The sequence below is a fragment of the Bison bison genome, unplaced genomic scaffold (genome assembly GCF_000754665.1).
Source record: "Bison bison bison isolate TAMUID 2011002044 unplaced genomic scaffold, Bison_UMD1.0 scf7180017864270, whole genome shotgun sequence".
Classification (NCBI taxonomy): domain Eukaryota; kingdom Metazoa; phylum Chordata; class Mammalia; order Artiodactyla; family Bovidae; genus Bison; species Bison bison.
Window position 1 is genome coordinate 7011496 of NW_011494842.1, and position 12716 is coordinate 7024211.

Genomic DNA, 12716 nt, shown 5'->3' on the forward strand with positions numbered 1-12716 from the left:
GCCTCAGGCTCACACCAGAAAGGTTTTTCCTGTTTTTCATTCCACCCTCTGCCCTGTCCCTAGAACCTGCCCCACTTGTTCCTTCCAGAGGCTGAGTTTAGCCATCCTTGAAATCAGAGCCTTGAGTTTGTGGGTGTGGGAACACCTTCTGGTTGAGAGTCAAAGGGTATTGAATTCTGTGCCTGTGTGGGCCAGGTTTGGTGATACCATTTGAAGGCAGGAGGGACTTGGGGGAAGCAGGGTGCACGGTGCTTAGGAACATAGATTTTGGAGCCAGTTGGGCCAAGTCCAAATGCCAGCTTTCACCTTAGCAGTGTGTGCTTAGTCGCTCAATCATGTCTGACTCTTTGCGACTCTTTGGACTCTAGCCCACCAGGCTCCTCTGTCCATGGGATTCTCCAGGCAGAATACTGGAGTGGGTTGCCATGCCCTCCTCCAGGGGACCTTCCCGACCCAGGGACTGAACTCACATCTCCTGTGTCTACTGCACTGCGGGCGGATTCTTTACTTGCTGGGCCATAATTTATTTAAGCTCTCTGTGCCTCCATGTTCTTAATTCCGAAATGGGAATAATAACAATAGTACCTCATAGCTCAGGGACCTTTGTGAGGATAACTTGTTTCGCACAGCACCCGGCACATGGTACTGCTTATGAAACAAGAGCTTTGTGTCTGTCGTACCAGACGGAGCTGCGGGGCTGATAACAAGTTCCTCCTTAGTGCACCTCTGTGCTTCTGTGTGGGAACCACAGTGAGGAGAAGAGCGACAAAGGTAGCTCTGGGTAAGTTTTACAAAAAGCCGTCACATTATTAGCTCATCGTCTCAAGGTCTCCTTAAAGTGGGCCACTAAATCTGTTGACTGAATTTTATAGTGTCATTAAAAGTATTCTGTTGCCTTCGAATTTGTTGAAGGAAAAAGTTGACTGCAAGCATGAAAAAGCACCTTTTTTTTTTTTTAATAGAACAGAGTATAACATTGAATGTGAACTGGACAAGTTACTGTTACATTTTGAACTTTATATGCTCCTTAAAAACCTTAATCATGAATGAGTATCAGTTATGATTAGTGAACTAAAATGTTCCCGGTTCTTTATGGGAAAAGTTGGAACCCTCTTGGGAGGGTTCCCCCAGGAAACTGCTCTTTCTAAGAGAAAACTGAATATGGCTTGGAGCACCTTGGTAGGGTCATGGTTTGTCCTTGGGCCCAGACTCACTGATGTGTGTTTGAAGCTTTGCAGGCCGGCGTATTCCTCTTTCCTCATTGCTCACCACTGTTCGCTTTGCACGGGAAGCTTCAGAAGTACTTAATTTAACAAGTATGAAGTGCCCATTCGCAACTCCCTGGAGCCTGGGCCCTGCTCTAACTTGCATCTGGAGCTACACCACACACCTCCGCACCTACAGAACTTGCCAGGCTCTGACATTGGACAGCCCCTGGCCTCATCTTAGAAGAGGCAGGCTGTGGTGGGAAAGCGCCTGGGCTCTGGGTGCAGGCGCAGGGGGTTCAGATCCCAGCTCTTCCACGTGCCAGTGGTATGTCTTTGGGGAAGTTTCTCAGCCTCTCTGTTTCACCTTTAAAATGACAATAATAATAGTAGCTGTCTTGCAGTTTTGTTCTGAGAATTATGGGAGATAATCCCCTAGTGCACTTAGCATGTTCTCGTAGGCTTCTCGTTGGTGCTCGGGGGCTCCAGGGCGCACGGGCTTCAGTAGTTGTGGCGCATGGCTTAACTGGCCTGAGACATGCGGGCTCTTAGTTCCTGGACCAGGCAATCAAACCCATGCCCCCTGCATTGGCAGGTGAATTCTTAACCACTGGACCACGAGCAAAGTCCCTGCTGTTGATTTTTTTGATAAATGGGTCTACTTTCCTGTTTTGTCATGAGCCAAGAGTTTCAAATGTTTCCCTTTCCCCTGACTAGGACAGTTTTTATAAATGCACTATCATTTAGAGATGAAAAAAGACATTCTTTAAGTCTCCTTGTGCCAGGCACTGCAGTTGGCTCTTTAGATATGTTCTGGCTGAATTCACCCTCAGCTCCGAGTTGGGTGGCAAACAGACCCATTTAAGAATTGTGTAAGGTGTTCAGAGTCATTCAGCGTAGTAGATGTCAGCGCGGGGCTCTAAGCCTGGCCTGCCTGGCTTCGTGGCACCTACTGTTTTTGTCCTGTGTTCACGGCCTTGCTGGGGACTTGTTGGCTGGTTTCCTGCCCACGTCTACCGTCCCAGGGCCATACTGCATTGTTTTCTGGGGAGTAGTACAATTAGGCCTCAAAAGTGGTCATTAAAGGGGTTGATTCTTTCTGTTGGGAAGATGCTGCATTGGATGTAATCTCATATTGTGCAACTATATGTAATATTTTAATGGCACAAAACAATAAGACTGTCATGCAGGCAGATAAGGATTAGGGACAAAAACAAGCTTGGAAACACTGGGGAGGAGAGAGCAGGGAAACATCTGTTTTTATAGTTTTATTTCTGAGTTTGTCCTAAAGTTAAAAATAGAACTAGTCATGACCTCTAGGCCACCTGGATCTGTGATTGATACAAAAAACTTAACACAGCATATCTAAAGGATACTCTATGTAGAGACTATCAAAACTGTTTGTCAAAGAATAGGTTCCACCTCTCTTATAAATATGGCTTTTTAAACAATAAGACACAGGTGGGCTTGGAAACTAAGTTTTATTGGGACTAGAACTAGCCTTGAAGTAGTAAGAAAAGCTAGTGAATCAAAATAATAAAACATCTGCTTTTCACTCTGAGAATCATTAGAGTGTACAACCTTTTGTAACGTCATCACATTTAACTGTTCTTTTTGTGTATTTTAAAAAAACAGCCAGCCAAGGATTGGCATGTTCTCATATGATTAATTATCACCCACCCGCTGAGCTGCTTCCAGTGCAACTGGCCTGGCGCACTTGCATGGCCCCAGAGGAGCCTCCTCTTCTGGTTTGTCATCAGCACCTCACCCAAGCTGAGGATTCAGAGGAGTTTCCAAACCTAGCTGCCGATGAAAGCCTTGGCTTCAAAAATATCACAGGCTCCTTCCAGCTCTGAAATTCTATAAAAACTGTGAAGAAACAGAAGAAGGGAGAGAGACTCTTTCAGAAATGCTAACATTAAAAAAAAAAGTTACTAAAAATTTTTTTCTAATGTAGGCACCAGTTTGATGACTTATATTCAAAGAAAGTATAACTTGAAGCTTTCTGATCAGAAGATGGTGTAGGTAATGACTTCTTTATTGAAACAGCGGATGTTTGGAGTTCACAGTAACCTGAGCCACAAAGAACTGAAGTTCTTTTTGGCAGTGGGTCTGTCCGGTCAAACTTGCGGACTCAGTGTTGTTAACAGCTGGTGGCTAGCGGAGACTTTATTTTGTTAAACAAATGTTAAGAACATTAGAGCTTTTGGGGGAGACTCTAAATAAATTGATACCCCCTTGGGTTATTATATGCAGATAATCCAGAGCATGTTCCGCACTCTGTTTCCTGTGTGGATTGTTCCCCCTTGTCAGTGATGGAACAGCCATCTTTTTTTGGCAAGTGGGAACATTGTTCCCTGTCCTTGGATTGAACCTGTGCCCCCCTGCACTGAAAGTGTGGATTCCTAACCGCTGGGCTGCCAGGAAAGTCCCAGGACATCCTGACTGACATTTTTTTAGACTGAGATGGAACAGAGAAAGTAGAGGGCAATATCAGCTAAAATTTCGCATGAACTTACTATATTCTAAATGCTGTGCTAATGCTTTACATTGAATCCTCACAAAGCCATGTGAACAGATATTGTTATCCCCATTTTACAGATGAGAAAACTGACATACAGAGAGACTATAACATGACCAAGGTTAGAGAGATGGTTGGTGGACGAGTCAGGATTTGGTGTGCTTCCAGAGCCCGCATTCCTAACCACCGCACTATACCTGTCAGGGCTGAAGGTGTCATGAGACATGTAGACATTTGGTCAGCCTGTGAATTCAAGCTTTTTTTTTCACACATTATTTTGGCCACAAACATTGCCTTCCCACCTTGATCAGCACTCCTAGCTTTGTGTTTCAGCATATCGCGTGGATCAAATCTGTCCTGGCAAGATTTCCTTCACATCCTTGCAAGACTCTGCCTAGGCTCCCTGGGAACCCTGGGCTTCTTCCTGATAGAAGGTGATGAGGCCAAGCACGTGCAGAAATGGGGAGCACAGAGCCCTGAGCCTCCAGGGTTTCCACACCCAGGACCAAGGGGAGGAGCCAGAGAAGCCAGCAAGAGCTGAAGGAAAGTTTGGAAAGCCTGATATGATGATCAAGGGAACAGAAAATGTAAGGGAGAGTTTGATCAACTGTCGAGTGTTTCAGAGATCACAGAAAATGAAAACAGAAATTGGATTTGGGGACTGTGGGTGTTGCTGCTCCATTAAGGAGGTGAAAAGCTGATGGCTGCCTTGAGCAGCTGTGCAGTGAATGAGTCGGGAATCTGTAGTGAGGCAGGTGGGTGTAGATCACTGACTTTTCAGAGTTTGGCAAGGCCAGGAAGAGCTGAAATCGGATGGCTTTGGGAGAAATGGGACCCACTGAAGCCTTTTTCTTGTGTTCTGACTGTATCTGAAGGCCATGGAAGAACCTGATAGAAAGGAAGCAACCAAAGATACTGGCGTGATGTTAACAGCACAGGTTGAATGCTGCCTGTGTCCAGGTACTGGGGGAAGCACAGTTCTTGTTACGTCTTATTCACACAGCAACCCTGAGAGATAGAGTCAGTTCCTCTTCTGTAGATGAGGAAATAAGAGTTTAAGCCACTTGGCCAAGCTCAGACAGCTGCTAAGTTACATACTTTTAAACTGTCAAGCTACATCGTGGGTACAATGGAGTGAACAGATTATAGGGGAGACAAAGTCTGAGGAGAGGTGCCTTTCTTCCTCTGAGACCTTAGGAAAGGATTCTTGAATTCACATGGGGAGGAAGATGGATCAGCTCTTTGACCCTATTTAAGTGCCTGTGTTGTGCCCAGTGTCGGACTCCATACCGCTCCTTACAACTCCGTCAGGCTCTTTGAAGGATGCTGTTTGTTTGTCTTTGAATTTGTGTGTGTTTAAACTTTTTTTTTTTTTTTAACTCCTAAGTTCCTTTGCAGAGGCAGGGGCTTCTTCTGGAGGAAATTTTTTAAAAAGGCAACTCAGTGGACAGTGAATGCACTGGGAATGTTGGCCCCGCCCCACAGCCTCCAAGGATCTGTTTGTACTTGGCATTGAACGGAGGGGGTTTTGGTGTGTATATTTTTCTTTTCTCCTATATTTATGGTTGTTAATATGAACCATTCAGCCAGGTCTATAAAGTCTGATAGAAGCTGGTCGGGTTTAGTTTTTAGATACGCTTTTCTCCCACTTTCCTTTCCTCAAGCTTCAGGTTCCTGTTCTTGTTTATGGTCCCGGAGACCTGTGCTCCCAGTCCTCTCTGCAGTCCTCAAAGAAGCGTTTTAAGGTTTGTACACATTTTGTACTCCAAAAAGCTTCTACAATGGTGAGCAGAGTTACCTTCCAAAAAAACTTCAAGTGCAGTTTCCTATTTTTCTCAGCCTTTAACCCTTTCTAAAAGGAGATAACCTTTGGGGATAATTTGTTAAGTTTCATGTTTCTCTGCAGCACTGCTGTTTCTGTATGTGGTTTGGCAGCCATTGGCACTGTCTGTGACTTTTGAATTTCCAAATGGGTGGTTCCTGCCATTTCAAGAAAATCTGTCTAAAATGATGAAGGAGGTGGAGGAAGCAAAATGTTTAGAGAGACAAAAGCATATGAATCTGTTAGTACATTTATTAATATTATTTGATCTTAGAAGTCTTAATTGCCTCTACTATCATTTTTATTTTTTCTACCCAATTATATATTTTGCCTTTTTGTTGCTGAAGACATTTTTTAAATTGGCAACTCAGTAGTTCCTATATTACATTTATTTCTTTTGGACTTTCAGGTGTCCTCATGTTTTTCTCTTAGATGTATTTGCAAGGAAACTTAACTCTTTGGCTCTTTCTGGTGTATATATTTGTCTCTCTCTTTTTTTTTGGGAAGGTGGAGTCTGTATTAGCAATAGTTTCACCTTATCCTTTTCTTTTTCTCAGAAGCCTTGACTATCTTAGCAGACTCTTGATTTCTTTCCTGTCTTCTGTAAATGATTATTTTTTAATAGAACCCATTTGTTTGAGGCCTTTCACAAACCCTCTTTTAGTACATTTTTCTCCGTCTAGTTTCTGCTCACAGAATGGCTTCCCTGAAGTCCTGTATGACAAATGACTTTGAGGGTGCCAAGAAAGAGGCTTGTTTGCCTCTGGCTGCGACCGGATAATGAGCGTGTAATTGGGCCTTGGGGCAAAAGCCTTCACACGCTCCGTGACAGAAGGGTAAGCTGGTGGGCCCACGGGTGACTGAGTAGGAACCTTACAGCCTTTCAAGAGAAACACTAATAGCTGAGAAACCAGGAAGGAGGCTTAAGTGACAGACAGGGAGAAAGATCCTTCTTGCAAAGAGTTGAAGAATCTTATTCAGGGTTACTTTCATCAGTAGAATTCTGGGGAGCAGTATCTGGGGTTTGGGCAACTGGGGGAAAAGTAATTTCAACTTGAAACTGGGTGGGTAGGAGTGCTGTCTGAGATTCAGACCAAATTGGGTTTCTTTAGAGCAGTGATTACCAGCCACGGGCCATCCTCCTGGCTCCCTCATGTAGGCAAGTCTTGTCACAGCCTGACGGGGGTCGTGCTGCCAGCCTCAGCCCAGAGAGGCTGTAAACCTCATCCAGGGCATGAGACGGCCACCCCAAGCCTGGGATCGTCTGGCCCCAGATGTCAGTAGTGCTGTGAGAGGCCCTGCTTTAGGGAGAACCTTGTGGGATTTTCACCAGGAGTGGATTAGAATTAGAAAGTGAAACTAGAGGAGGCTGTGAGAAGGTACAGATCTGCAGGTTCCGCATCTGTTGATTCAACCAACCGCAATATTGAAATATTTGAACTGGAAATATTTGGGAGAAGAAATTCCAGAATGGTCTTAAAAAGCAAAACAGGAATTTGCTGCACTCCAGCAACTATTCACATAGTATTTACATTGTATTTACAATTATTTTCATAGCATTTACATTGTATTAGGTATTATAAGTGGAGAAGGCAATGACACCCCACTCCAGTACTTTTGCCTGGAAAATTCCATGGACAGAGGAGCCTGGTAGGCTGCAGTCCATGGGGTCACTCACTTTCACTTTTCACTTTCATGCGTTGGAGAAGAAAATGGCAACCCACTCCAGTGTTCTTGCCTGGAGAATACCAGGGATGGAGAAGCCTGGTGGGCTGCCGTCTGTGGGGTCGCACAGAGTCGGACACGACTGAAGTGACTTAGCAGTAGCAGCAGCAGCAGCAGGTATTATAAGTAATCTAGAGATGATTTAAGTCTATAGGAGGATTTCCTTAGGCTGTGTAAGCACATCACCATTTTATAAAGGACTTGAGCATCCATGGATTTTGCTATCCAGGGGTCCTGGAACCAGTCCCTTGTGGATACTGGCAGATAATTTTATTAACATGCCCTCCCACTCCAGTACTCTTGCCTGGAAAATCCCATGGACGGAGGAGCCTGGTAGGCTGCGGTCCATGGGGTCGCGAAAAGTTGGACATGACTGAGCGACTTCACTTTCACTTTTCACTTTCATGCATTGGAGAAAGAAATGGCAACCCACTCCAGTGTTCTTGCCTGGAGAATCCCAGGGACGGGGGAGCCTGGTGGGCTGCCGTCTATGGGGTCGCACAGAGTCGGACACGACTGAAGTGACTTAGTAGCAGCAGCAGCCCTAGACTAACGTGAAGAAGTAAGCTAAGGTTGTGTTTATGTAGTTTATATAGTGTATATGTGTGTGTGTGTGTATATATACTGATGATCACGCACGTCAGTAAAGAAGCTTTGACATTCCCAGTCACTGGTGTGCTACCCTGCAGGGGACACAGGTGAGGGAGTCTCTGGCTTTCTGGGGCAAATCCTTCTTCCTTAGGTGCTGGCAGCATTGGAAACTTACCTGTGGTACTTGGGAAATTTCTTTGAGCACTACCCATGGCCTCCCTTGACCAGCCATGCCTTTCAGTAAAAAGAATCTGCCTACAATGCAAGAGACCTAGGTTCGATGCCTGGATTGGGAAGATCCCCTGGAGAAGGGAATGGCTACCCACTCCAGTATTCTTGCTTGGAGAGTTCCACAGACAGATGAGCTTGGTGGGCTGCAGTGCATGGGGTCGCAAAGAATTGGACACAACTGAGCAACTAACAATCTGGGAGAAAGACAATGAGAACCTTCTAGAGCCCTCTGAAAACATGATATTCCCAGCCTCTTGGAGTCATTTCTCTGGGAGCCAATAATACTTGAGAGAAATGATCTCTGTCTCTGGATGTGCTGAGTAGGGGGATGGAGGGGTGTTGATGAATTCGAAGACCCTTTCGCTAAGGAAACATCATCATTTTGTTCATAGTTTCCAAAATGGAACCTTCTGAATTGTTCTGTGACCCCTTCTAATTTGCGTCATGTCACTTAACTTGAATTCCTTAAAGTAGATGTTGCTCACTGTGGAGTCCTGGACCCCAGAGATGGAGACGTTGAGGTGCAGTGTGCAGAGGCAGGCAGAGCGCGTCCCATCTCGGCACTCAGGGTGAACTCTGTGCTGAAGCGCTGCTCTGGTGAATATCGGGTGGTGGTTTAAAGACACTCAGGCTCCCTCGCCACCTCCTTACCCAGGTGCCCCCAGCCTCGCAGGACAATACGTCCCTCTTAAGGTCCTGCGAGGCACCAGAACTGGTCCCTGCTCAGGGCTCAGCCTTGTTGCCTGTCCTCAGTCACGTGGCGTGAGCTCAAGTGCAGCTCTGAGGGCGCGCTGGGGGCAGAGGTGTGGCTCCGCGCTGCTGAGTGACCATCGCCACGGCACTCTGCGAGGCACTCTCTGATGATTATATGTGGTGAGGGGGTCGGGATTTAGCTCCAGGTTGAATCCTCACTGTAGGACTTGTGCTGTCGGCCCTGGGCCCACATTATGTGCCTCAGTTTGTCCATTTGTAAAATGAGATTGACTCCATCGAGGAGTTGTGAAGATGAAGTGAACGTAGAACGTTTGGAAGGGTGCCTGGCACACACTAAGTGTCCAGCGTTGGTGTGCATGTGATGATGTGGTGCAGAACATCTGGGCTGGAGACATTCAGGGAAGGAGGGGGCGAGTCAGGGGAGGTGTGGTCGGGAGAGGCGTCCTTGGTGGGGCTTGAAACGGGCTGACAGCTTGAGTCAGGGAAAAAAGATGTGTGTGACAGTACAGAAGTAGGAAGGGACTTGATGTGTTCTGGAAGCTGTAAGGAAACTAGTTAGGGTGAGGGGAAGTCAGCTGGGCTGTGTGATTTGGGGCATGGGACGTGGGAGTGATCACTAAGTTTGACATAGATCTAAGGGCTGGTTTTTGTAGAGGGGCACCAGGGTCATTTTGTAGAGGGGCACCATCCCACAGAACTGTGGGATGACCCGACTGGGAACTCAGGCCAGTGAGTCAGCGGGGGCTGGACAGCATGGGTTGCGGTCAGGAGAGTGACAGGAGGCGGAGGGCCTGCTGGGAAGCTGCTCTGATGGGCCCCGCTTTAGGTGGGGGCTGAGTGCTGGCCATGGGAATGGAGGAGGGGGTGGCGCTCAGTGAGTGAGCGCTCACTGCGACACTCAGGATTCGACGGCTGCTGGAGACACAGCAGAGGCAGCGCAAGGTGGCCTGTCTGTTCAGTCCTGTCTGAACAGCTCTGCAAAAAGTGGTGGGAGAGGGGAGAGTGGAGAGGAGGAGCAGGTTAGAGGGCGGTTTGGTGACAAGCAAGAAAGTAATGACCCCTTCCACCCAAGAGGAGCTTCAAGAGCAGCCTGTTCCCAGGCTGAGATGGCTTCCCTTGGGCTGCAGTTTGAATGCAGGAGCCAGAGGGGAGGCTGCCGTGTTCCCTATTCACTGTCTGAGCATCCAGCTCCACTCTGGCAGTGTGCAGGCAGGGCCCGGACTGCACGCTTCTTAGAGACTCCTGCTCAACTGTACTGCCAGTTTCCCTGGACCCTCTTGAGTCACAGGCTTCTCAGAGCATCAGGTGGTGTTTTCCTTTAACAACCTCTGAACTTGGAAGAAGGTTGGGGATATTGTCTTCCCATTCACAAACCACATATTTCTGATATTTCGAATCCCTGTAAAGTTTTCAGCTACCACGGTTAGGCACTGCCAGTGATGTGATTGCTTTCGAGACTGCAAAGGAAGCGGCACCATGGAAGAAGAGAGTAGCGTTTTAGGGCCCCAGGTGTCCCGGAATCATCTGAAAGGCCTCAGGTTTTCATGCTTGGAATCACTGTCAGGAGTGCTGCGTCGCAGGCAGCTGCAGTGTTAATGGTAAGGAGGAGCCCTGGCTTCCCCTTGGCCACGTGTTAATCCAAAAGCTCAAGTGGAAGCATTATCACAGCAGGCGGGTTGGGCTGGGGCTCTTACCCACGTCTGCTTTGTTTCTGTTGTTCTGAGCAGGTTTTTTTTTTCCTCCTTCTTTCCTTCTCCCCTGCCACCCTTCCCGACCTCCCCCCACTGCTTTGTGTCAGACACTGTTGAATATTTTACAGGTTTCCAAATACTGGCTCGTTTAATCTTCACAACAACCCCTCTGAGGAGATGCAGTTGTTAACCTTATGTTGTAGGTGAGGAAGCCAAGGGACAGCAGGGTGAGGCTGCTTGCCCAGAGTTGCGCACCGAGCTTTGCAGCTGGAGCTTGAGTCCCGGCAGGCTAGCTCTAGGCCCCTGGTCCTAATCACCTTGTTTCACTGTCTCCCTTTGTTTGGCTGGAGCCACCATTTTGAAGACGGCATTTTCTGTTCTCTTTTTTTAGTTCAAGAATTTGTTTTAGGAATGTCACATGGTACCATCAGAGTGAACAGATGCTTTTTTGAATCTTACAGACCTGGTCTGAACACTGGCTATACCCACTTATTAGCTATGTAACCTGGGGCGAGTCACTTAACCTCTTTGAGCCTCAGTTTCTGAATGTGTGTAATGAAGATTAGACTCATCATGAAGAAGTGAGACAGATTTTGTAAAGTGCCCAGAATTTAGTAGCTGTTGGGTCTGGGACTAGTTATTAAGCCTCCTCTGTAAAATGAAGATAATAATTCCCTTCTCTGTAAAGATTCTACAGTTAATCACTTAAAATAATACCTGGAGTATAGTACTCAATACCATTAGTGCTATCCAGCTTTTGATATTTTTTATGCCTCAGTGCATTTTGTAACACCTGTGCATAGCCAGCACTCTTTCTGTTGTTCCGGTGGTGGTGTGAGTCTCATTAGGCCTCTTTGGCCTAGTTTCGTGTACTTCTGACTCTCCCAAGCAAAAGAACCTTGTATGGTGGGGATTTGATAGTATTATAATAGATGAATAAATGTATTCTGCACGTGTTTGATTTTCTTGTGTAACAGCTGTCTGGGAAAAGGTCCCGTTTTTCTCCGGTTTTTGTTCATACATGTATATATTTGTGAGTGACTTGCCTTGCCATGTTGTTCAGTCACTCAGTCGTGTCTGACTCTTTGCAGCCCCATGGACTGCAGCACGCCAGGCTTCCCTGTCCTTCACCATCTCCTGGAGTTTGCTCAAACTCATGTCCATTGAGTTGGTGATGCTATCCAACCATCTCATCCTCTGTGGTCCCCTTCTCCTCCTGCCTTCAATCTTTCCTAGCACTAGGATCTTTTAAAATGAGTTGGCTCTTCACATCAGGTGGCCAAAGTATTGGAGCTTCAGCTTCAGCATCAGTCCTTCCAGTGAATATTCAAGGTTGATTTCCTTTAGGATTGATTGGTTTGATCTCCTTGCAGTCCAAGGGGCTCTCAAGAGTCTTCTCCAACACCACAGTTGGAAAGTGTCAATTCTTCAGCACTCAGCCTTCGGCATACACATCCATACAAGACTGCTGAAACAACCATAGCTCTGATTATATGGACCTTTGTCGGCGAAGTAATGTCTTTGCTTTTTAATACTCTGTCTGGGTTTGTCACAGCTTTTCTTCCAAGGAACAAGCATCTTTTATTTTCACGGCTGCAGTCACTGTCCACAGTGGTTGTGGATTGCCTTACCATGCAGATGATCTGTCCTGGTGGGGCAGTTCTGCTTTCAGCCTGGTCATTAGGCAGTCTTTCATCGTTGTGTTTGCCATCTGCTTTGCTTTAGGGCATCCCTAGTGGCTCAGCGATAAAGAATTTGCCTGTAATGGAGGATTCGATCCCTGGGTGGGAAACATTCCCTGGAGGAGGACATGGCAACCCACTCCAGTGTTCTTGCCTGGAGAATCCCTTGGACAGAGGAGCCTGGCAGGCTACAGTCCATGGGGTCACAAAGAGTCAGTCACGATTGAGTGACTGAGCATGCACGCTTTGATTTAAATTTTTTGTCTTATTTCTTTATCTTTTTGGAATATTTAATCTTTTTATTGTAAAGATCATGGTGGTTAGCCATTCCTTTTAGTTATGAGACCTAAACCCTAAATCTGCTTTGTCTTTTTTATTCTGTTACTTCTCCTGCAGTTCTGGCTTAATCTCCATGTTCCTGCTGTATGACTTCTTGAAGTTCATGAATGAGATGTTTCTTTTTAGTTATCTTTCATTGATAGCTGTCTCCCCAACCCTCCTTCCCCACTTTGGATTTCAGAGGACTAATTTTAA

At 46.4% G+C, this 12716-nt stretch overlaps 1 protein-coding gene across 1 annotated transcript in view; it reads left to right on the forward strand.

Moving 5' to 3' along the window:
• The first annotated feature begins 519 nt into the window (after nt 1-519).
• ANKS1A (ankyrin repeat and sterile alpha motif domain containing 1A) overlaps nt 520-12716 on the forward strand; it is a 142866-nt gene continuing 130669 nt past the window's right edge. Inside the window, exon 1 of the mRNA XM_010848635.1 lies at nt 520-5257. Within this exon, the coding sequence (XP_010846937.1) occupies nt 5181-5257 (77 nt within the window). The 5' untranslated portion in view covers nt 520-5180. The remainder of the gene's footprint in view (nt 5258-12716) is intronic.